Source organism: Callionymus lyra, chromosome 7 (assembly GCF_982586985.1).
Source record: "Callionymus lyra chromosome 7, fCalLyr1.hap1.1, whole genome shotgun sequence".
NCBI classification, from domain to species: Eukaryota; Metazoa; Chordata; class Actinopteri; order Syngnathiformes; family Callionymidae; genus Callionymus; species Callionymus lyra.
This window is the reverse complement of record NC_141824.1, coordinates 7,341,301-7,364,591: the sequence shown is the minus strand read 5'-3', so window position 1 is coordinate 7,364,591 and position 23,291 is coordinate 7,341,301. Positions and strand designations below refer to the sequence as shown.

Here is a 23,291-nt window from a genome sequence, read left to right as displayed (position 1 = left end):
TCTTACAATTGGTCAAAGGAGTTGAAGTTCTGGGAATCTCCTTTTCTTAGTAGGTAATACTTATGGTTTAAATGTAACAATGTCAATAAATATCAATAAATCAATACATTTCTAACAAACCTAACCCATGTTTTGACATTTTTCACATTTTCACAGGGGTCTTTTGCCCCCTTCCAACTTACAATTATCCAAATGAGTTGAAATTCTGGGAACCTCCCTTACTTATTATGTAATTCATTGTTTAAATGTAACAGCTTTTGACATTTTTTCAATTTTCTTTCGCCCTCCGTCTGCCTTACAAATGGCACCAGGAGTGGAAATTGTGGGAAAATGAACCTTCCCTTGATATGAAATGAATATGGTTTAAATCTAATTGAAATTTAAAAAGGACATTAAATTCAGTATATTTATGTTATGTAACTTAAAACTGGAGAATTGGAATTTTCGTGAGGGTCTACTGCTCTCATGTTGCCCCCCAAAAAACCCTCCACTAATTTTCAAGTGGTTAATGAGTCTTTAAAACACAAAAACACACGCACAGAAAAAGCAACATTTGCTGTATATGGTGTGTTTGGTATGCGTAAGCTGTTGCCATGGCAGTTCAGATGAGGCAGGAATGATAATTGTCTCACAGTAGCGGCGCGTGTGAATTATTAAAGCCTTGAGTGCACAAATGGGCTGAATGAGAAACGGGAAAACAAATGAGGACTTATCGTTATCGGTTCATCTCATTGGCACATTTTTTTTTATTAAGTCTCTTCATGACTTCCTTGTCGTCCCGCGAGAGCGTCGGCGACGCCGGGATGTGTGTCCAACCAAACGCTCGGGAAAACAAACGCAACACAAAACCCAGCTCAGCGCGACAAAACAGAAATTCATTCACGGATGATATTTACTTCGAAAATAAACCCGCGAGTACAAAACCAGTATTAAAGAAGACACAAGAATTTGTCGATACATGGATTGAGAAGTATTATACAGATTTCCTTGTAAAAATACATACAAAGTGGAACATAAATCTTGTTTTTTCGAAGCACAGAAATGTCTGCCTTTTTTTTCGTTTACAAATAAAGAAACAAAAAAGCTCATCTAAAGAAAACGGCGATAACACAAGTAATAAATTATAAAAACAAACAAAATATCTCCTTCAAAGTAAGACATTCTAAAGTGACGTACATATGGAGGAACGGGATATAAATACATGTACATAGTGCTCATCTTTGCCGGTGAAATACCTGCCGAGTAAGTGTAAAAATATACTTTCCGTACCCTTCAAAATAATGGACATTTATCTGGAAAAAGAAAAGAAAAAAAGCAGGACAAGGGAGAGAGAAAACTTTGCACAAAACGTTCCATCTGTATCCAGTGTGGGGGGTTTCTTTTACAACTGGGATTCGGCGTAGTCTTCTCGAAGGTCTGGATCCTTCTTCTCGTAGTATCCGTAGTCCTCGTCCGAGTCCTGGAGACACAGACGCAAAATAAGTACGTTTGGCGGATAAATATTTGACGAAGCCGCTGTAAAATTCAACGTCTGAAACGGATCTGGCAGACATGACTTGTTGAGTTATTTATGGGCCGAGGCAAAGATGGCGAGTCGTGGACTGTACCGTCAGATATAGGTCACAGCAGGTGGTCCTCTTGACTTTGTCCCCCGGTGGCTCCGGGCCGAACTCTTCTCTGTGGACCCAGACAGGACAAATGTGTTGAGTGCACTTGATATTTACTTCCTGCTTGTAACACATTTTTAAAAAATTCATTTTTGGAAAGCAAATAAAAAAAAAAGGTATTTTTCAGGGGGAATTATAATAGAAGCAACACAAGTATGAAAATATCAATACACTTAAATATTGCAATTATGTTATTCTTCATGATACTGTATTGATTTTAAATACAAAGATGCGTTTTATTTTGTTTAGTTTTTTCATTTGGCTTTCAAATTATCATATTTTTTATCATAGCTAGTTCATGGTTTTCGGTTTGTCTATGATATAAAATAACTCTATATTTGTAATAAACATGCAAATATTCACAGTGTTTGTTCATTATTTTTAGTGCAATTAAACCTAAGTGGTCGGAGATGACTGAGGACTAGAGGATACAGTTGACTCAAGCAGATATTTATACATTTCTTTGGTTTGTGCTCGGCTTTTAAAACTTTTTTTTTTATCATAGTCCTTTAGATGGTTCATATTTCGCGTCTATAAAATAAATTAATTCAATATTTGTAATTTACAATTAACGTGCAAACATCCACAGTATTTGTTCATTTTTGTGTTGCAATTACGCTTTATTACTCATCACACTCTCTAAATACAACCAGATGATAAGATGCACATTGGATTTTTTAAGACGAAATAAAGGATTTAATGTGGGCCTTATAGTCTGAAACATACGGTAAATACATGTCAGAGAGTATTAACCAATAAAACAGATATTAAATAAATTATTTTCCATCTTTGTGACGCGTCAACAAATGTCTCGTGGACCAGTACTGAGCCCAGCAACAGCGGTTATGCACCACAGAGTTCAATAAGTCCACTGCGACCGCTTAAGTAATACCTTAACTTAATTCCTGTTTAACTATCATAAAATTAGCATTTCGAGGGAAACATCTATAACCGTCAGAGCCTCCCGGACGGCGTTATTATTCCCGAGAGGAACGCGGCGGCGATTGGTCGATCAGATCCACTCACCCCTCTGTGACCTCTATCGGCGATCTGTAGGACTTTGATTGGCCGTCCTGTTTCTTGGGGCACAGCATCCGCCCGATCAGGATGAGGGTGACGATGGCGGACGGGAGGAGGATGCCGACCAGCAGCACGGCCAGGTCGGAGAAACGGATGCTCCGCGCTGAGGGCCAGAAAAAGACCCGTCACTCATTAATGATCAGAAGGGGGTGATTTGTCAAAGAGCAATTTAAATAAGATGCAAAAAATCAATCCGAAATTCATCTGGTTTTTTTTGGTAATCGCTGCCTCTAATTAATCAGTTGGTGTCATGTGACTTGTTACCCGGGTGGAGCCTAATGTAGCATAAATAAAACTATTTTATTTTGAGTGTTGAATCAAAACAGAGATATCTCAAGACGGTTTAAAATAACACCAAATGATAGAAAAACTAAAACAGGTCCCAGCGACACCAAGAAAAAAGTCCTTTTAACATAGCGGCAGAAACCTGGAGCAGAACCAAACTGTGTGGACGGCAGGGAATACTTCTCTTTATTAACTGATAAACTTTGATTTGTTTTTGGTTATTTATTGGTTATTTTTTGGTTATATAAAATTATTGGTTAATTATGGTGTGAACTAGACAACGTTTAGCATATTAGCTTGATCTCATTAGCACACTAGCGCTCAACCACGAGGACGTTTATCTGTATTTGTGTATCAACTAAAGTCTTTCATTTAATTATGAGTGACAATGAACCACCAACACTTATTTTCCTACCATCGGATCCAAGAAAATAAGGAAAATGTATCCGTTTTTTAAATAAAATAATTAAAAAAGGCTGTTGTAAAATTCAAATTTTTATTTTTAAAACTTTTTTGGAAAAAACAACATAATGACATGATATTAATGAGAATGTTCTATTCCCCCCCCCCCCCTTCTCTCTTCATTGTACACCTGCATTTAACGACAGGTTCCATTGCTATGCAGACGACACCCAGTTCTACCTTTGCAACCTCAACTCTCCCTTTTTTAATCTGTACGCTGTCCTGCTGTGAAAGATGCTTCGAATTAAATCCATTATTAATTCATAAAACAGTCATTTTATATGAATTCACTCCCAACGGTGCCAATAATCACCTACTTCTTCTTCTTCTCAGTCTATCCTCAAAACAGTTTTTAAAGCTCAACACGGCGTGGTTTGAAGTCGGCGAGGAAATGTAGGTCAAAGACGTTTATATTCCGCAGATAAAGCGTTTAACTTAAAGCTAATAAAATCATATCTGAGGCAAAAATCCTGCTCTGCATTTCTGTGCCGCGGAAGAAAATGTGTGTCAACATGCTGAACATAACAGGCTTACACAAACTTGAACTAAACGTTCGGATTATCCTCAAAAAATTCTGTAAAAAGTGGGACTGACGGTGGGAATTTAAACTTCCTGTGACACCCTTTACTGTATTGGGAGGAAAAACCTAATCCGGGAAAAGCTGCGATGGTTTTAGGGACGTCGAGGCCAGGATGATTTAAGGAGTCCACGTTTGAAGAAGCAAATGTTTTTCTTAAAGATAAGGAAGTCATTTGTCATTTGTATTCAAAACTAAACCGAAGAAGACAGACCTAAAAACAAAATGGCGTTTAAGTAAATTAACATTGAAAAAAACAGTTAAGAATTCCATCATTCATTTAACAGAATATTTGGTTAAAACATTCTCACTCTTGGGTGTGACGGTGAGAACGGTGTGTGAAGTGGGGGATCCGTGCACGTCGGGGGGGTTCCTGACCGAGCAGGTGAACGTGCCGTTGTCGCTCAGCGAGGCGTTGACCAGCGAGATGGAGGCGTCGCCACGCGCCGGAGTTCCTTCCCACTCGATGCGGCCCTGGAACTGACCGTCCGGCTGATGGAAGGCCCGCGAGGAGAAGTGGAAAAACTAAAGAGGGGGGGGAAAAAAACAGTCAAAAGGATACAATAACTTTTATTTGTCGATTGAATGTCATATTAACACAATATCAGTAAACAAAAGAGCTTACATTTTCTTTAAAAAAAATTATGAATTAAGCTGTTTCGTCAAAATATTTGTCAGTCGGGGTAAAACAATGATCAGATCCTGAAGTGGACACGATTGGTATAATACTTGTTTCACTTACAACATTTTATATTGAAATTATATTTAATATTTATTTCTCAATGCTTTAGGCAAAAGAACACAAAAATATATGCAAGTAAGTAATTTATATTTGTAGAGAACTTTTCCAGACCAGGGTCACAAAGCGCTTAAAATCAAAAACAATACCCAATAAAATATAAACTTAAAATATCAAGACACATAAAGGATTGTCTCAGAAAATCAAGGAAAAGCCTGAACAAATAAAAGTGTCTTCAGATGTTTCTTGAAGGAGTCAGTAGATCATCAAACACAGATGTTTCTTGAAGGAGTCAGTAGATCATCAAACACAGATGTTTCTTGAAGGAGTCAGTAGATCATCAAACACAGATGTTTCTTGAAGGAGTCAGTAGATCATCAAACACAGATGTTTCTTGAAGGAGTCAGTAGATCATCAAACACAGAGATGTTTCTTGAAGGAGTCAGTAGATCATCAAACACAAATGTTTCTTGAAGGAGTCAGTAGATCATCAAACACAAATGTTTCTTGAAGGAGTCAGTAGATCATCAAACACAGATCTTTCTTGAAGGAGTCAGTAGATCATCAAACACAGATGTTTCTTGAAGGAGTCAGTAGATCATCAAACACAGATGTTTCTTGAAGGAGTCAGTAGATCATCAAACACAGATGTTTCTTGAAGGAGTCAGTAGATCATCAAACACAGATGTTTCTTGAAGGAGTCAGTAGATCATCAAACATAGATGTTTCTTGAAGGAGTCAGTAGATCATCAAACACAGATGTTTCTTGAAGGAGTCAGTAGATCATCAAACACAGATGTTTCTTGAAGGAGTCAGTAGATCATCAAACACAGATGTTTCTTGTAGGAGTCAGTAGATCATCAAACACAGATGTTTCTTGAAGGAGTCAGTAGATCAACAAACACAGAGATGGTTCCAAAGCTTAGGAACAACAGTCTGGAAGGATTTATCTCCTCTGGTTCTGAAGCGTGTTCAGGAACCATCAGTAGATTCTGATCCACAGACCTCAGAGCCCGAGCTGGGGTGTAAGTCTGGATCAGATCACTGATGGAAGGTCTGACCATGAATAGATCTGAAAGTAAGAACCAGAATTTTAAAATGATCCTGAAAGAAACTGGCAGCCAGTGAAGAGTTTTAAGGATCAGAGAAATGTGAGTTCTTCTACTAGAGCGGGTCAGAATTCTCGAGTTTTGTATGAACTGCAGGCGAGACAGATCCTTCTTGTTAGGAAATGAAAACATATCCATTCCTGCTGGTGAAAACCAAAAATGGCAGTAACAAAAATACAAAATACTGCATCTGTTTGAAGACACTTTTATTCTATTTTTTTGTATGTGCCACAACCATAAATGAGATTAAAATAAGAGTAATTAATCTCAGATATTAATTAATTTTCATTCTACTTTTTTTAATACATTATTATTTCCATTATTCATCCATTGAAAGTACTAGTACATTCACAACTGCATATATGTAGTAATCAGAATCCAAAAACGTGATGTATTGCTGGTGTTGTTAACCCAACAAAGAAATTCTTTATGAATAAAAAGATTGATATAAAATGCAATAATAAGAAAGTCCTAATGGTTGGATCTGCAGCTGGAAGGAAAACAAACAAACTGTTGTCACTCTTGCTTCTCTTCTCTCCATCAATGAGGATTAACCACTTCAAATGCTTCAGTCAACTCACCAGCTCTGCTTTCGGGCCGAACTTATTGCAAACCGAGCGTCAGAGAAGCCAAATAAAAGGTAACTTGTAATCGACTGTGCAGCAGGAAGAGTGCAAGAGAGCGATTACAGTGGATTAAACACCATTTGTTGACAGAAGATCAAACACATAATCTCCCTCGACCGATCGCAGAACCTTTGTTTCCATCTTTTAGACTCAATCCAGCTGAAAGAATATGCTTAATGAAAAAAATGCAATTTAAAAGAAGTAGACAAAGAACGCGTATGATATCACAAAAAAACTGTATTTAAATATACTTTAGACTACGGGGGTCGACATTTTACACATTTTTCTACATGTGTAGTAGAGGCTTGTAACGGCTGCGTAACCGGTTACATGCAGGTGCGATATATAACCACTAGAGGGCTCTGTCTCTAATCAAACACCTTTTTATCCCATTACAGCAAAGCCCTTCCAGTAGTTGAGTTATAAATGCTTTATTGTCATAGACCCAGTAATAATAAATTATAGCCAATATAGTGTAAAAGATAAATCAGATATTTTTCAGTACTTTTCAGACTATAAGCCTCACTTAAAATCGTTAAATTTTCTTAAAAATAAAAATTGCGCCTTATAAGTCATATGAATTATTTGATGAAAATGTTGGTAAACTATTAAGCTAGTTAGCGTTTTCCAGACGAGTACTACTCTTAGTATTACTCTACGAGGCTCCCTAGTAATGCGCCTCGTGTAATAATACTACAAAAGTCATGTTATATTCATTTGGTAATTTACAATTAACACTTTTGTTTATCATATAATGGTTGTACTTGTTTTTTTATCAATCGGTCATAAAAGCTTGTGAGTCAATAAAGTTTAAAGACTCATCACATGACCAAAACACACGCTCCTCATTGGTCAACAGCATCTAAGAGTCACTTGCAGACGTGTTTATATATTTATATATAATAAATAAACGCAGAAGAAAAAAAAACAAAAAAAACGTGTAGACGATAATTGATTTAAAATCCGTGAAACAGTTGACACTAGTAGACGTTGACATCCCTGCTTTAAACATGATATACTCCTTAATTCATTAATTATAACATATGACAGGTTTAGAAAAAGAAAATTGGTGAACCTTCAATCTTAATTTTATCTTCGGGTCAAGTTGAACAGAAGGAATACCTCAGACGCCCTTTTGGGCCCCTGGGTCACCTTGACCCAAGTGATAAAACGAGGGTTTAATGCATCCTCAAATCAATCCCAGAATTACATTTGTTTTGGGGTTTCCTGGGTCACCTTGACCAAGAGATAACACTAGGATTCAAATCATTTTAATCCCAGAATTGTAGATTTATGTCAATTAACTAAACTTAATCACACGAGGGGCAACAGACTGTTGGCCTCCTAAAACGAGAGCTGAACAAAATATACATTTACCAAACCGTCTGTAACAGTAAGTACGAATCCGATCGTGACATTCATCATCATTCTTTCTAGTATTGGAATTCTCTGGATTATCGCCTTCCTTGATAATCTATGTTCCTCATCGTTATAATAAAACCTGACATCTGTACATGTCAAGATATCAACATAAACATTACACCACCTTGATTTGACACACAGAAAGGTTCCTACTTAAGAGGAGGATCAGCACCGCCGGCCTCCTCCCATTAAGAGCAGAACTACTCATGTTGTTCGGAGTAACTCCCAATTCACGGGCGTGGAACTGGCTTCAACAGGTGGCGGGACAGATGGCGACAGGACATTCCCTTTTTGGCAATATGGCTTCTTGCTGAGTGAAGAGAGATGCTTGTTCCGTGTGATCGAGCGATCGCGGAGGAAAACGTTTGACTGGCATTTTTTTTTTAATTCCACCTCGTTGTGTCACGAGACATTAGTTTTGACATAAATCAACGTGTTTTCTGCAAATACCTCCGACAATAAAGTTACACCGTCATCAAAACTGCATCGTTACGTTCCTGCATCTGAGGAACGGCTCTTGGATGAGGACCGCGATCAAATATCAAATTGCTTTTTAGATTAATTGCCAGATAAGATCTCATCTCTGCGGCTGGACGCTGAAAGCAGACAAAATTAAATTATCGATTTTTTTCTTTTTTTTTTCCCTCCCCTCCTTAAATACAACCACCAACGTCTTTTCCGACTTCCAATTATCGCTTGTGTTCACGCCGATCCGAGGGCTCCGAAGACAGATATGAGATCCACAGTTAACGGTTTAATTATTCCTAAAAATGATCGTCTTTAATCAGTTAATTTTTAGATGTAGAAAGATATTAGTCGCGTCAAAAAGCCTTGGAAATTCTCCTGAAATCTGATCTACTGAACGACAGTCATAAGAGCCTCATGTGTTTTCTTCAAACAATATTTATCCAATTAAGAAGTCACTCCAAACATACTTGAAAGAAAACATGGAACACCTAAAATCACAGTTTCTGTCAGTTTAATATCACAGGTATTGATGGAAGACTTTAAAGATTTAAGCTACGATCAATAAAAGCGTGCGAAATTAAAAGAGAAAAGATTTTGAATTAAATTATTGTGAGATTTTCTTCCTCTTTCATCATTAAATAAATCCAAAAAAAATGAACTTAGATTTGTGCAGGGCATTAAAATCAAATAAAGTATTTGAAGAATAAAAGTGGTTAAAACTCCTGGGATTGTTTAAAAATCATTATCCTTTCAACAAAAATTATCTCTCATCTCCTTTTTTTATTAAATAAATAACGCATCGTTCTCAAAATCAATACATATATTTAAATAAAAGATCAATTTATATTGTATAATTGTGCTCGAAAATAATATACACGTGGAAACGTACAGAAAGAGTTGACCGTTCAAGAAAATGTTGACATCTTCGTTCTGAATCATTGTGTAACTGAAGCTGTTGTCATTTCTTGGGTGTGTGTTACTGGTTTTAAAACGGATGACGGACGAGGGTTTCTCGTGGGTGTGGCTCCGTTAGTCACAACAAGCCGATCGAGATACAGGCGCGTCGTCATCTTTATCGTCTGTATCGTCTGTACGGCAGTATCTGTGTTGCACAATCCCAGGGATGAAATAACCATTAAACAAATGAGTTCACCCCCACTTTTATCATGCTCACTAGTTGGATTTCCCTCAAAAATAACTGGGATTTAAACCAACAATCTTTTACCATTATGTCCTTTTGTTTCGTAGACTCAAGTTTTAAAGTGTGTGTTGCTAAGATCCTTTAGCAAATGTTGGTTCCGTCCACAGGCTAGTTAATGCTAAATAATAAGTTCTATCTTAACCAGTCGAGGTCGAACATTAATCCTCAAGTTACACAGTGACTGGTCTGAGAGGCTGTGAAGAATAATATGCTGAGACAAAAAAGGAAAAATACTATTAAATGCTGTAAATAGTCAAATCATTAATGCAGTAAAGATGCTAAAATATGCTTCCATTGATCACAATTCAATTGACTTTATTAAAAGTTTTTATGGGTGAATGTTTGACTTTTGCTTGATTATAATTTAAAAGGTTTTGATTGTGTTTTTCTATTTGTGTTTTGAACTAAAACCATTTATCAAATTAAAGTATTAATTTGATAATTAGTTCAGGCTTCAGGCTTTTCCTTGATTTTCTGGAACTCCTGTGTTGTTCTCAGTATTATCTTGATCTTTAAAGTATGTACTTTTTTGAGTATTGTTTTGTTTGTTTAAGCGCTTTGTGAACCTGGTCTGGAAAAGCACTATATAAATAAATATTACTTACTTACTTATCTGTCAAATATAAATTATTTTAGGATTTGCTCTTTAATATAAATACTTTTAAAACTTTTCAAATGAAACAGAAGCAAAACGCGTTAATTTGCCAGTATTGTGAAAACCAAACAGACATTTCTTGTTGTGTTGACAGTATAGAATAGTATGAATGAAATATATATAATTTAATTAAAAATAATGACATGAAATAAATGATTTGTACATTAAAGTGAGAAAATACAAATTTATAAAGAAATAAAAATAATTCTTGATTATTTTTCATGAAGAAATAAGTTAAATTGAATATCTGTAGTGTTCAATGAAATCACTATTCACAAAAAAAATGTAGTTTTTTATAAATACATTTGTATTCTGCACGACAAGATTTTTTTTGTTAAACAAATTATATGTTACAACTATCATTTTAATTTAAATTATAATAAATCATTTAAATTCAAACTATTGGCTGCACCAACATGTTCATCAATGTCAATTTATTATTTTATTTTAGGATTATCAAAGTCATTAAGGTTAACTTTTATAACAATGTCAACATGTCGAGCCGCGTCAATAAAAGTTAAAACAAGAATGCAAACGCATGATGAAGCGTTATGGTTTTACGACTGTCTGGAGTGTTCGGAGTGAGCGCCGGGATAAATCACCCGACGGTGTTACTCATTCCCCGCCGATCATCTGAGGACTCGGCAAGTCTCGGAGCCGCTCCGCGTCTCAAAAACAAACATTTAATCTCAACAGTGCTTTTTCAATTCCAGCGCAGAAAGTGTTGCCAAAGCAAACTGGTTTTTTGCCAGTTTGGACCGTAATACCAGAAAGTCATTATTATGATTAAATATAATAGTCATTTATCAGCAGGAGTTCAAATGTTAAACCAAGACAATGAAAGAGTTTCCACTGGTGTTGGGCTGCACAGTATTTGGATTGAATTCTCATCAGGACGAAAGGTAATTATACAAGCCACTGAAGCAACGCAGCGATACAGATTGACACTAAAGCCTGAGCTGCAGAATTATACTTTTGACAGAGCTCCTCACATGCTTATTCATGGCCTATCCCGGCGTGATATACGGGCGAGGGCACGCTGGCCAATAAAGCAGCTAATGAAATTGGATGGAGTGTAAATGAAAGCTCAGAAATCAAATTGAGAAACTCCACCGTTGGTGACTTCAGTGCTTAATAACGGGAGGGAAGTACATTCGTCTCAATCCTCGAAGCTGCGGATTCAACCGGCGTATGAGAATTTATACAAATTAGTTCGCTTTATTTCAAGGTAAACTAATTCTGAAGGCGTTTGCCACGTGAACGCCATTTTGAAACGTTTGAGTTTGAAGCGATTTCATGAGCTCAAGACAGTTATTTGAAGTGTTTGGAATAACATCAATGTTTCAATGTCAGTCATGATTATAAAATAGTGGTTTAGTCCTGCATGTAGACTACTCAGGTGTCGGTGAAGGGGGCACAAGGGGGGCAGAAGACCCCCCTGAAAATGAAATTTCACTGAAATTATACAATATTTAATGTATATAAAATAAATAAGTGCAGCGAGAATTCTGAGCCGCTCTAGTAGAAGAACTCACATTTTTCCGATCCTTAAATCTCTTCACTGGCTCCCAGTTTCTTTCAGGATCATTTTAAAATTCTGGTTCTTACTTTCAGATCTATTCATGGTCAGACCTTCCATCAGTGATCTGATCCAGCCTTACACCCCAGCTCGGGCTCTGAGGTCTGTGGATCAGAATCTACTGATGGTTCCTGAACTTCCGGACCAGAGGAGAGAAATCCTTCCAGACTGTTGCTCCTAAGCTTTGGAACCATCTGTGTTTGATGATCTACTGACTCCTTCAAGAAACATCTCTGTGTTTGATGATCTACTGACTCCTTCAAGAAACATCTGTGTTTGATGATCTACTGACTCCTTCAAGAAACATCTCTGTGTTTGATGATCTACTGACTCCTTCAAGAAACATCTGTGTTTGATGATCTACTGACTCCTTCAAGAAACATCTGTGTTTGATGATCTACTGACTCCTTCAAGAAACATCTGTGTTTGATGATCTACTGACTCCTTCAAGAAACATCTGTGTTTGATGATCTACTGACTCCTTCAAGAAACATCTGTGTTTGATGATCTACTGACTCCTTCAAGAAACATCTGTGTTTGATGATCTACTGACTCCTTCAAGAAACATCTGTGTTTGATGATCTACTGACTCCTTCAAGAAACATCTGTGTTTGATGATCTACTGACTCCTTCAAGAAACATCTGTGTTTGATGATCTACTGACTCCTTCAAGAAACATCTGTGTTTGATGATCTACTGACTCCTTCAAGGAACATCTGTGTTTGATGATCTACTGACTCCTTCAAGAAACATCTGTGTTTGATGATCTACTGACTCCTTCAAGAAACATCTGTGTTTGATGATCTACTGACTCCTTCAAGAAACATGTGTGTTTGATGATCTACTGACTCCTTCAAGAAACATCTGTGTTTGATGATCTACTGACTCCTTCAAGAAACATCTCTGTGTTTGATGATCTACTGACTCCTTCAAGAAACATCTGTGTTTGATGATCTACTGACTCCTTCAAGAAACATCTGTGTTTGATGATCTACTGACTCCTTCAAGAAACATCTGTGTTTGATGATCTACTGACTCCTTCAAGAAACATCTGTGTTTGATGATCTACTGACTCCTTCAAGAAACATCTGTGTTTGATGATCTACTGACTCCTTCAAGAAACATCTGTGTTTGATGATCTACTGACTCCTTCAAGAAACATCTGTGTTTGATGATATACTGACTCCTTCAAGAAACATCTCAAGACACTTTTATTCGTGCTTTTTCTTGATTCTCTGAGACTCTTGTGTTTGTCTCAGTGTTAGCTTGACCTTTAAGTATATATTTTATTGTTTTGATTGTTTAAGCGCTTTGTGACCCTGGTCTGGAAAAGCTCTCTACAAATATTACTTACTTACTTATTAACTAAGGATGATTTACATCTTTTAAGCTCCATTCGTCAATTGTAAGTAGGGGTTTAAGAAAATATTGATACAAAGATGCAACCGCGATATTTGTTTTCCCTAATACTGAACCTATACCATTAAAGAATGTTTTTTTATTTTAAATTTGAATTCATAATTAATATATGGTTTATATTTCAATAGTGTATGTTTAAAAGACAATCATTCGATTTTTTTTTATTATTTCTAATTAACATTCAAGTATTTACAGTTTTTATTAATGTGTGCGCTGCAATTAAACCTCTGGCCACTAGTTGGCAACATTCGTCATTTTCCTCTGTGCCAAAGTAGCAACAAAAAAACGACAGCAATGAGTGGAAAAGAAAGGAAACACCAGAAGCTTTTAAACAGATGTTTGGACTCATTTTAGAATCATCGATAAGATCCATACGATTCCATGTAAAATGGAATCTGGACACGTGGATCAGCTTATCTTCCTCCACAAGAATCTTTAGTTAATGATTTTCCTCTACGTCTGACTGCAACTCGTGTGCATCCAATATGGCTGATGTTAAGGATCATGGTTTTTGAACAATTCAATTCTTTATATATATATATATATTCTAATATATATATATATATATATATATATATTATTAATATATATATATACACTGTATATATATATATATATCAATGTTCCTACAGTAATATATCGCAGTATGTATCATATCGCCAGATTCTTACCAGTTCACAGCCTTAATTGATGTTGTCATTTCTGTTTTAGTAACTGATTTACACATTTTTCCATAGACAGGAGGAACAATTCCTGTGTCTCAAATCCAATTCTCTTAGTATACTAAGCTGCGAAACTTCTTTAGCGTTTCTCTACATGCGTGATTGTAAAGCCTACTGAAAATTTAATTTCACTGAAAAAAAACAACAAACATACTTTTAAATATTATGGGATCATTTACATCGTTTAAGCTCCTTTTGTTTAATTAAAAAGCCCATAATCCACTCTTTAATGACTTACTTCTTTTGTGGGTTTGTCAAGATTTCTATTCGTAACCGACTTCCTCATTTTTTAAAATACAGAAACAATGTCTTCACGTATGAATATTCCCAGATAACACTAGCATTACAATTATTCTTCCTAAATTCAAATGTTGTTTTCCTAAGTAGGTCCTTTTAACATCTGCAGGAGCCAAGGTCTCAAACGAGCACAATATTTGAACAATAGTTGGATAGAAATTGATCGCATTAATATCGAATATCGCACTTATTTCCAACATCGTGCAGCCCTAAATGTAGGTATAGTCAAGTCGCCTCAGACATTTAACTCATGTAGAACTGAATTCTCTCCTCACTCATGACCCAAACTCAGTTGAACTTCTATCCAAACTTCAGACCAACCACTGTCCCAGAGTTAAGCTAGACGTTCGCTGCATCGTACCTGAAGCGACAATCGTGATTCTGGCCGACTTCTGTCGACGAAAACCGACACACAACGAGCGACATCAATCTTCCAACATACCTTAACAAGCATCTTCATCTTAATGGCCAAACCAACAGCACTCGGTATCAGAGAAGCCACAAGACATTAGGCTTCACTTAACTCTAAAGTGCTCCTATAGGAAATGATGCCATATAGGGTTTCAAACTACCACACTATAGATTCCGAAGGGGCAACTAATGCAATTACACGCAACCACGATTGATGGGAATCTTCAACTCCAAATGGAACTCCTTAAAATGATGCGGTGCGTTTTAGCCGAGCGGCCGCAAGGAACCCGACGGTGGAGGGTTAGAGGACTGAGTGCCGTGATGGATCCAACATGGAGAACGATGCCACCACAGAGGGTCACGGTGGAGTCACCGACGGAGGTTTAGTTGAGATTACAAGTCGTATGAAGACGAAGCATCGTACGGTGGATCGTTATTTGTACTTTCAGATTTCTATTTCTTGATATCGAGCATGTTGGATGCAGAGTGAACTAAATGTTTGAAACAAGGTCGACAAAACCCTCGGCCAAGATTTCTGTTTGTGGGTTTTTCGTAGTAACCGTTTTATAAAAAAAACAGAACAAGGATATTTATGTGTTTAAGCGCTTAAACAATTAAAAGAATACTCAATAAAATATATACTTTAAAGGTCAAGATAACACCGAGACAGACACAGGAGTCTCAGAAAATCGAGGAACATCCTGCACGAATAAAAGTGTCTTCAGATGTTTCTTGAAGGAGTCAGTAGATCATCAAACACAGATGTTTCTTGAAGGAGTCAGTAGATCATCAAACACAGATGTTTCTTGAAGGAGTCAGTAGATCATCAAACACAGAGATCGTTCCAAAGCTTAGGAGCAACAGTCTGGAAGGATTTCTCTCCTCTGGTCCTGAAGCGTGTGCGAGGAACCATCAGTAGATTCTGATCCACAGACCTCAGAGCCCGAGCTGGGGTGTAAGTCTGGATCAGATCACTGATGGAAGGTCTGACCATGAATAGATCTGAAAGTAAGAACCAGAATTTTAAGATGATCCTGAAAGGAACTGGCAGCCAGTGAAGAGTTTTAAGGATCTGAGAAATGTGAGTTCTTCTACTAGAGCGGATCAGAATTCTGTACTATTGTATCAACTGCAGGCGAGACAGATCCTTCTTGTTAAGACATGAAAACAAAATGTTACAATAGTTCCAGATCGTGTTGTGTCAACATTTTCCTAACTTTTTATTTAGGTGTCCAAACTTTTTCTCTAGGAGGGCCACATTTGAAGAAGCAATAAAGCACTGGGGCCTCATGGGAAAAGTGACATCATGCAGAAGAGTTAACTTATTCAGAAGTTAAATAAATAACAATAATAACATCCAACAATCAATTCAACAAAAATGGGAAACTCATTGACAGACAGAAAAAAAGTATTAAAAATATTAGACTCGGTATTTCACTTTGGTGTTTTTATTGATGAACAGGGTTTTAGCTTGTGGTGAACTGATGAAGCTTCATGAAACAGTTTCATGTTGTTCAGAGGTCAGTAGGTGGCGCCATCAGTTTAAAAATGATGTTTCATTAGAACAGTTGTTCAAGACAAAAGGAAAATAGTGCAGAGACGCCATCTAGTGGACTCTGAACATAATGACACCGTTTCATGAAGCTTCATCAGACCTTCACTAGTTTTAGCTTTTATGACATTTAAAGTTTATTTTGAGATTCAGAGATTTTTTGAAAATTAAATATGCTTTTTCACTGATCTGATCCAGCCTTACACCCCAGCTCGGGCTCTGAGGTCTGTGGATCAGAATCTACTGATGGTTCCTGAACACGGTTCAGGACCAGAGGAGAGAAATCTTTTCAGGCTGTTGCTCCTAAGCTTTGGAACCATCTCTGTGTTTGATGATCTACTGACTCCTTCAAGAAACATCTGTGTTTGATGATCTACTGACTCCTTCAAGAAACATCTTAAGACGTTTTTATTTGTTCAGACTTTTCCTTGATTTTCTGGAATGCCTGTGTTTGCCTCTGTGTTATCTTGACCTTTAAAGTATATACTTTATTGAATATTGTTTTGATTGTTTAAGCGCTTTGTGACCCTGGTCTAGAAAAGCACTATACAAATAAGAATTACTTACTTACTTACTTTTTGGACATGCCTTCAGTATATTTTTAGTTAAAGTGTATGACTTTGGTCCCCATCAGCAGATCAGTGACTTGTTGTACATCAAAGCACTTGTTTGAGTAAAGTTTACTTTAAAGAAAGTGATGAAAACGAACACAAAAACAGAAACTCTTAATGTGAAACCAACCAGAACTCCTGCTGATTCAGCGTTACGGCGAAATACATTTTTCATGCACTTAATGTTAGTTTTTTCGCTGGTCATGCAATTTTATTTTCACCGTTTTTATTTCAAGGTTGATCCATGAAAATAATGCTAATATTAAAAAAAGGGTTTGGGACCCTGGTTTAAGAGACTATTTTGAGAAACCTGGGTGTTGTATTTGATAAAGACATGTCTCTTGTTCAACACTGTAGAAAACTGACCAGAAACTGTTTCCTTCAACTGAGAAAAATCTCTAAACTTAGGGAAATGTTGTCGGAACATGATCTGGAGCTTGTAATCCATGCGTTTGTTTCTTCTCGTCTGGACTATTGTAACAGTTTGTTTTCATGTCTTAACAAGAAGGATCTGTCTCGCCTGCAGTTGATTCAGAACTCTGCAGCGAGAATTCTGACCTGCTCTAGTAGGAGAACTCACATTTCTCTGATCCTTAAAACTCTTCACTGGCTGCCAGTTTCTTTCAGGATCAACTTTAAAATTCTGGTTCTTACTTTCAGATCAATTCATGGTCAGGCTCCTCCTTGCATCACTGATCTGATCCAGCCTTACACCCCAGCTCGGGCTCTGAGGTCTGTGGATCAGGATCTACTGATGGTTCCTGAACACGGCTCAGGACCAGAGGAGAGAAATCCTTCCAGACTGTTGCTCCTAAGCTTTGGAACGATCTTCCTCTCTCTTTGCACTTGATGGATCTACTGACTCCTTCAAGAAACATCTTAAGACGTTTTTATTTGCTAAGGGTTTTCCTTGATTTTCTGGAACTCCTGTTGTGTTCTCAGTTTTATCTTGATCTTTAAAGTATATACTTTATTGAATATTGTTTTGGTTGTTTAAGCGCTTTGTGACCCTGGTCTGGAAAAGCGCTATACAAATAAAAATGACTTACTTACTAAATCATCTGGTCAGATATACAAGTGAGTTTGACTCCTGCACACTCACGTTCAGCGGCGGTCCTCCGCTCTGAGGCCTGTAGGACCAGTCGATGGTCATCTTGCTGGTGGGGGGGCTGGTGGAGGTGAAAGTGCAGGACAATTTGACGGCGTCCCCGTTAGATGCATGGAGTTCTGGCGGCGTGTTGACTTTGATGCAGGAGACAATGGATGGAGCTGGAAAAAACAACAAAAATCAAACAACACATTTACTCAGCGACACCGACAACAAGAAGGTAGACATTTGGAAGGACACAAAATAAACTAAAAACTATTTAATTGAACAAATAATTATTGTTGACCTAAAAGAAAATCAAAACATTTAATTTAAAAAAATGATCTCTATAATTATATGTTTTAAATTGATTCTCTCACTCTATTAATCCAACAAATAGAAAAGTTGAGAAAAAACGTTTTTTTATTATTTTTTTATTATTAATGATGGTAGATTTGATTTATATAAAGAAAAATTGGCTTCATTAAGTTGTTTTAACCCTCGTAAGAAACATTTGTTTTAAGGTCTTTCGGGTCACCTTGACCCTGAGATATCACAAGTCTGCAGTTGATACAAAACTCTGCAGCGAGAATCACGACCTGCTCTAGTAGAAGAACTCACATTTCTCCTTAAAACTCTTCACTGGCTGCCAGTTTCTTTCAGGATCAACTTTAAAATTCTGGTTCTTACTTTCAGTTCTATTCATGGTCAGACCTTCCATCAGTGATCTGATCCAGACTTACAACCCAGCTCGGGCTCTGAGGTCTGTGGATCAGAACCTACTGATGGTTCCTGAACTTCAGGACCAGAGGAGAGAAATCCTTCCAAACTGTTGCTCCTAAGCTTTGGAACCATCTCTGTGTTTGATGATCTACTGACTCCTTCAAGAAACATCTGTGTTTGATGATCTACTGACTCCTTCAAGAAACATCTCTGTGTTTGATGATCTACTGACTCCTTCAAGAAACATATCTGTGTTTGATGATCTACTGACTCCTTCAAGAAACATCTCTGTGTTTGATGATCTACTGACTCCTTCAAGAAACATCTGTGTTTGATGATCTACTGACTCCTTCAAGAAACATCTCTGTGTTTGATGATCTACTGACTCCTTCAAGAAACATCTGTGTTTGATGATCTACTGACTCCTTCAAGAAACATATGTGTTTGATGATCTACTGACTCCTTCAAGAAACATCTGTGTTTGATGATCTACTGACTCCTTCAAGAAACATCTGTGTTTGATGATCTACTGACTCCTTCAAGAAACATCTGTGTTTGATGATCTACTGACTCCTTCAATAAACATCTGTGTTTGATGATCTACTGACTCCTTCAAGAAACATCTCTGTGTTTGATGATCTACTGACTCCTTCAAGAAACATCTGTGTTTGATGATCTACTGACTCCTTCAAGAAACATCTGTGTTTGATGATCTACTGACTCCTTCCAGAAACATCTGTGTTTGATGATCTACTGACTCCTTCAAGAAACATCTGTGTTTGATGATCTACTGACTCCTTCAAGAAACATCTGTGTTTGATGATCTACTGACTCCTTCAAGAAACATCTCTGTGTTTGATGATCTACTGACTCCTTCAAGAAACATCTGTGTTTGATGATCTACTGACTCCTTCAAGAAACATCTGTGTTTGATGATCTACTGACTCCTTCAAGAAACATATCTGTGTTTGATGATCTACTGACTCCTTCAAGAAACATCTCTGTGTTTGATGATCTACTGACTCCTTCAAGAAACATATCTGTGTTTGATGATCTACTGACTCCTTCAAGAAACATCTCTGTGTTTGATGATCTACTGACTCCTTCAAGAAACATCTGTGTTTGATGATCTACTGACTCCTTCAAGAAACATCTCTGTGTTTGATGATCTACTGACTCCTTCAAGAAACATCTGTGTTTGATGATCTACTGACTCCTTCAAGAAACATATGTGTTTGATGATCTACTGACTCCTTCAAGAAACATCTGTGTTTGATGATCTACTGACTCCTTCAAGAAACATCTGTGTTTGATGATCTACTGACTCCTTCAAGAAACATCTGTGTTTGATGATCTACTGACTCCTTCAATAAACATCTGTGTTTGATGATCTACTGACTCCTTCAAGAAACATCTCTGTGTTTGATGATCTACTGACTCCTTCAAGAAACATCTGTGTTTGATGATCTACTGACTCCTTCAAGAAACATCTGTGTTTGATGATCTACTGACTCCTTCAAGAAACATCTGTGTTTGATGATCTACTGACTCCTTCAAGAAACATCTCTGTGTTTGATGATCTACTGACTCCTTCAAGAAACATCTGTGTTTGATGATCTACTGACTCCTTCAAGAAACATCTGAAGACACTTTTATTTGAGCTTTTCCTGATTTTCTGAGACTCCTGTGTTTGTCTCAGTATTATCTTGACCTTTTAAGTATATATTTAATCAGGTATTGTTTTGATTCTTTAAGCGCTTTGTGACCCTGGTCTAGAAAAGCTCTATATAAATATTACATACAAGGGTTAAGAAAAAGTCAAGTTGCAAACAGAGATTATATATTTGATATCACTTTGAAAAAAAACTCTGATCTTACTAAAACATCAGTTTCTTTGCATGAATTATTTAACACTAAAAAGCGTTTCATCAATATTGCAGTAGATTTGATTAGTTTACAACGTTTATTAAGTCGTTTTTTCATCGTTGATGCTCTTTTATTCATAGTTTGTGTTCTGACGTAATCTTCTTTCCCCCTTTACGCCCCCTAAAGGAGCTGACATTTTTGAAATTCTCACATTATAAATTCGACATTATATATATTCATATTATATTTCTTCCAAAAAAATTACATATTTGAATTTTCATGGGGGTCTCCTGCCCCCTTTTCTCTGGACCTTATCGAGGTCATATCTTTTGCTGAAAGATTTAAAGTTTATTTTGCCATTTTAACGCAATTTTTTAAACAAAAAAAAAATTCAAGATCAGATACACACTCACACACAGACACACACACCCCCACACACACATCTAGATACACACACACACGTGACTGATTTCTAGTTTGAAAACAAGAGTTGAAAGATCATTTTCCTTTTATTCAACCACTCAAGCGGATCATTTTATTTCCTAAATCATCTCCACAATATGATCCAAAACCAAACTAATATTCTAAGCGTTTAAAACTCACCGTAAAAAAAAAACCTCCCGCACGTGAATCTATCTGTTAATAATTCCTGGACAGTTACACAACAGTTGAAAAGGTTCTGCTCATAAATTTCATTCATAGATAAACTCTAGAGTCTAACGAGGATTTACGACTTTAAATCCGAGAGAATTTTTTTTTTTCTAATTAAATATTTGCATGAAGGATTTGGCGATGGTGCGTTCACTGGCACTTAGTTGCGACACTAAACGCTGAATTATGGAATAAAAAAACAAGCCATTTGTGTGGATTAAATAGTTATTTTTAGTATATTTATCTCAACTAAATGTGCTGAATGACTATAAATAGAGGGTGAGAGAGAGAGAGAGAGTCAAGAAACTAAAATGGAAGTATTTTTTCACACAGGACGTGGATAATTCCTGGACTTCCACAGACGAAAGAAAAACGACTAAAAAACAACATAAAACGAGTGAGTTTCGTTTGGATTTACTAAGAGTTAGTTTAAAGGAGTTTTTACAGCCATTAAAACCCAATAAAGTTACATTTCCAGTGCATGTTGTTGGCCTGTTTACTCACCCCAGCAGCAGAGCCAGCTCAGCAGCAGCGACACGTGAACGCCACACGTCCTCCTGAACGCTCGCATTTTACACGAGAGACCCCCAGAAAAAAAAGACCCCCCGGAGATGAGCAAATATAAAACCCCTCCAAAAATAGCCTGAAACTCAGAGTAAATCTCCGTCCATGGTGTGTGTTTTTCTGATGACTCAGAGTGTGGAGCGGATGATCCTACCTGACAAACAGGTGTTTCAGGAAGTGACTGCAGGAAACTTTGACGCGAATTAGTTTTGAAAGAACGAAAAGGAAATAATAACTTTATTCTTCATCGATGTGTTGTTGTTGTTGTTGTTGTTGTTGAATCAAACATGGATGAATAACGACTATAAACTGAAAAGAAAAGATAAAAGAATAAAGTGTTGCTGAAACCACTCCTTGAAATACACCTTTTCTCAGTGACTGATGGAATGTGGGAGTTTCTCGTCACTGCAGGTACAAACAAATACTACTGAGGAAAAGTACTCGATGCCCTTAAAGTCACAGAGTGACTTGTTTTTTAAAAATGTACTAAAAATACCTTGTAGTAGTTTTGGTTCAAATACCAAAGTCCAAGAATAGGGGATAATATAGTGATAGTGAATTTTAACCCTTGTGTTGTCCATCGATCATGGTGACCGGAATGCCCGAAAATAAATGGGTTTTTGGTATCCTTTCTGTTGTCTCTGTGTCAAGGTGACCCGAAGGACTGAAAAAAATGTGTTTGTGGTATCCCTTGTCTTGTCTTTGGGTCAAGGTGACCCGAAATACTGAACACAAGTCTGTTTGTAGTATCCCTTGTGTTATCTCAGGGTCATTGTGACCTGAAGGCCTGAAAACAAATGTGTTTGTGGTATCCCTTATGTTATCGCAGGGTCATTGTGACCCGAAACAGTGAAAACAAAAGTCAAGATATATATATATATATACTATTTTTGGTTTATATTTTACTTGTACTGCTCTTCTCATTAAAAATTGTTTTACTTTTGATGAAAATTGTACTAATATTTGTAAATGTACTATATTTCTGTGAAAATATGTATTAATAAAAATAAAAAAAATTAAAAACATTGATATAATGTCTAGGATTTTATTTAAAACCTTTTTATTACGTTGTTGGCTCTTCAATAATTGTTTAAGGTGTATTTTTGTTGGGGTTTTTTTTTTCAAATAAATGTATTTGAAAAATATTTCAATCTTGGCACTAATTTTATTGTTTGTTTGTATTTTGACAATCATTTATTTGTAGTGTCTCACATTTCTTTCTTTTTTTTTAACCGTCCATCTTATTATAGGACGCTGTGCAAGTTGCCTTCTGCTGACTCAGCAGTTGTTCAAGTGTTGGTGTCTCTGCGTTCACTTGACGAGACAGAAGTCATTATGGTTTCCATGGCTTCCTCAGGAAAGAGGCTCTGAACACATCACTCACTAGCTGAGTGTCCGTCATGCATTATATAATAACTACAGCAGATAATTAGCCATTAATAAAACATCCTAGAAGAGCAAAAGAAAAGATTAAGGGGAAAAAAACGACCCATTAGCACATTACTATGATATTTGATG

General features: G+C 36.8%; 1 protein-coding gene across 1 annotated transcript; it reads right to left on the bottom strand.

Annotated features, from left to right (window-relative positions):
* Window positions 1-715: 715 nt before the first annotated feature.
* On the bottom strand, window positions 716-22,075 carry mpzl3 (myelin protein zero-like 3). The gene is made up of 6 exons (XM_087796302.1): window positions 21,714-22,075; window positions 17,985-18,151; window positions 4,383-4,596; window positions 2,694-2,850; window positions 1,608-1,677; window positions 716-1,459 (listed from the first exon to the last, which is right to left on the bottom strand). The coding sequence occupies exons 1-6, from the start codon at window positions 21,778-21,780 to the stop codon at window positions 1,382-1,384; spliced, it is 753 nt and encodes a 250-aa protein (XP_087652428.1). The 5' UTR covers window positions 21,781-22,075; the 3' UTR covers window positions 716-1,381.
* Window positions 22,076-23,291: the final 1,216 nt, after the last annotated feature.

Bases quoted from the DNA above. Each gene is read 5' to 3' on its own strand.
- mpzl3 (XM_087796302.1), bottom strand. From the start codon at position 21,780: ATGCGAGCGTTCAGGAGGACGTGTGGCGTTCACGTGTCGCTGCTGCTG. The intron at 4,597-17,984 runs GTGAGTGTGCAG...CCCCCTCTTTAG, and splicing joins GCGGAGGACCGCCGCTGAAC to TTTTTCCACTTCTCCTCGCG. The intron at 1,460-1,607 runs GTACAGTCCACG...CTGTGTCTCCAG, and splicing joins GCTGTGACCTATATCTGACG to GACTCGGACGAGGACTACGG.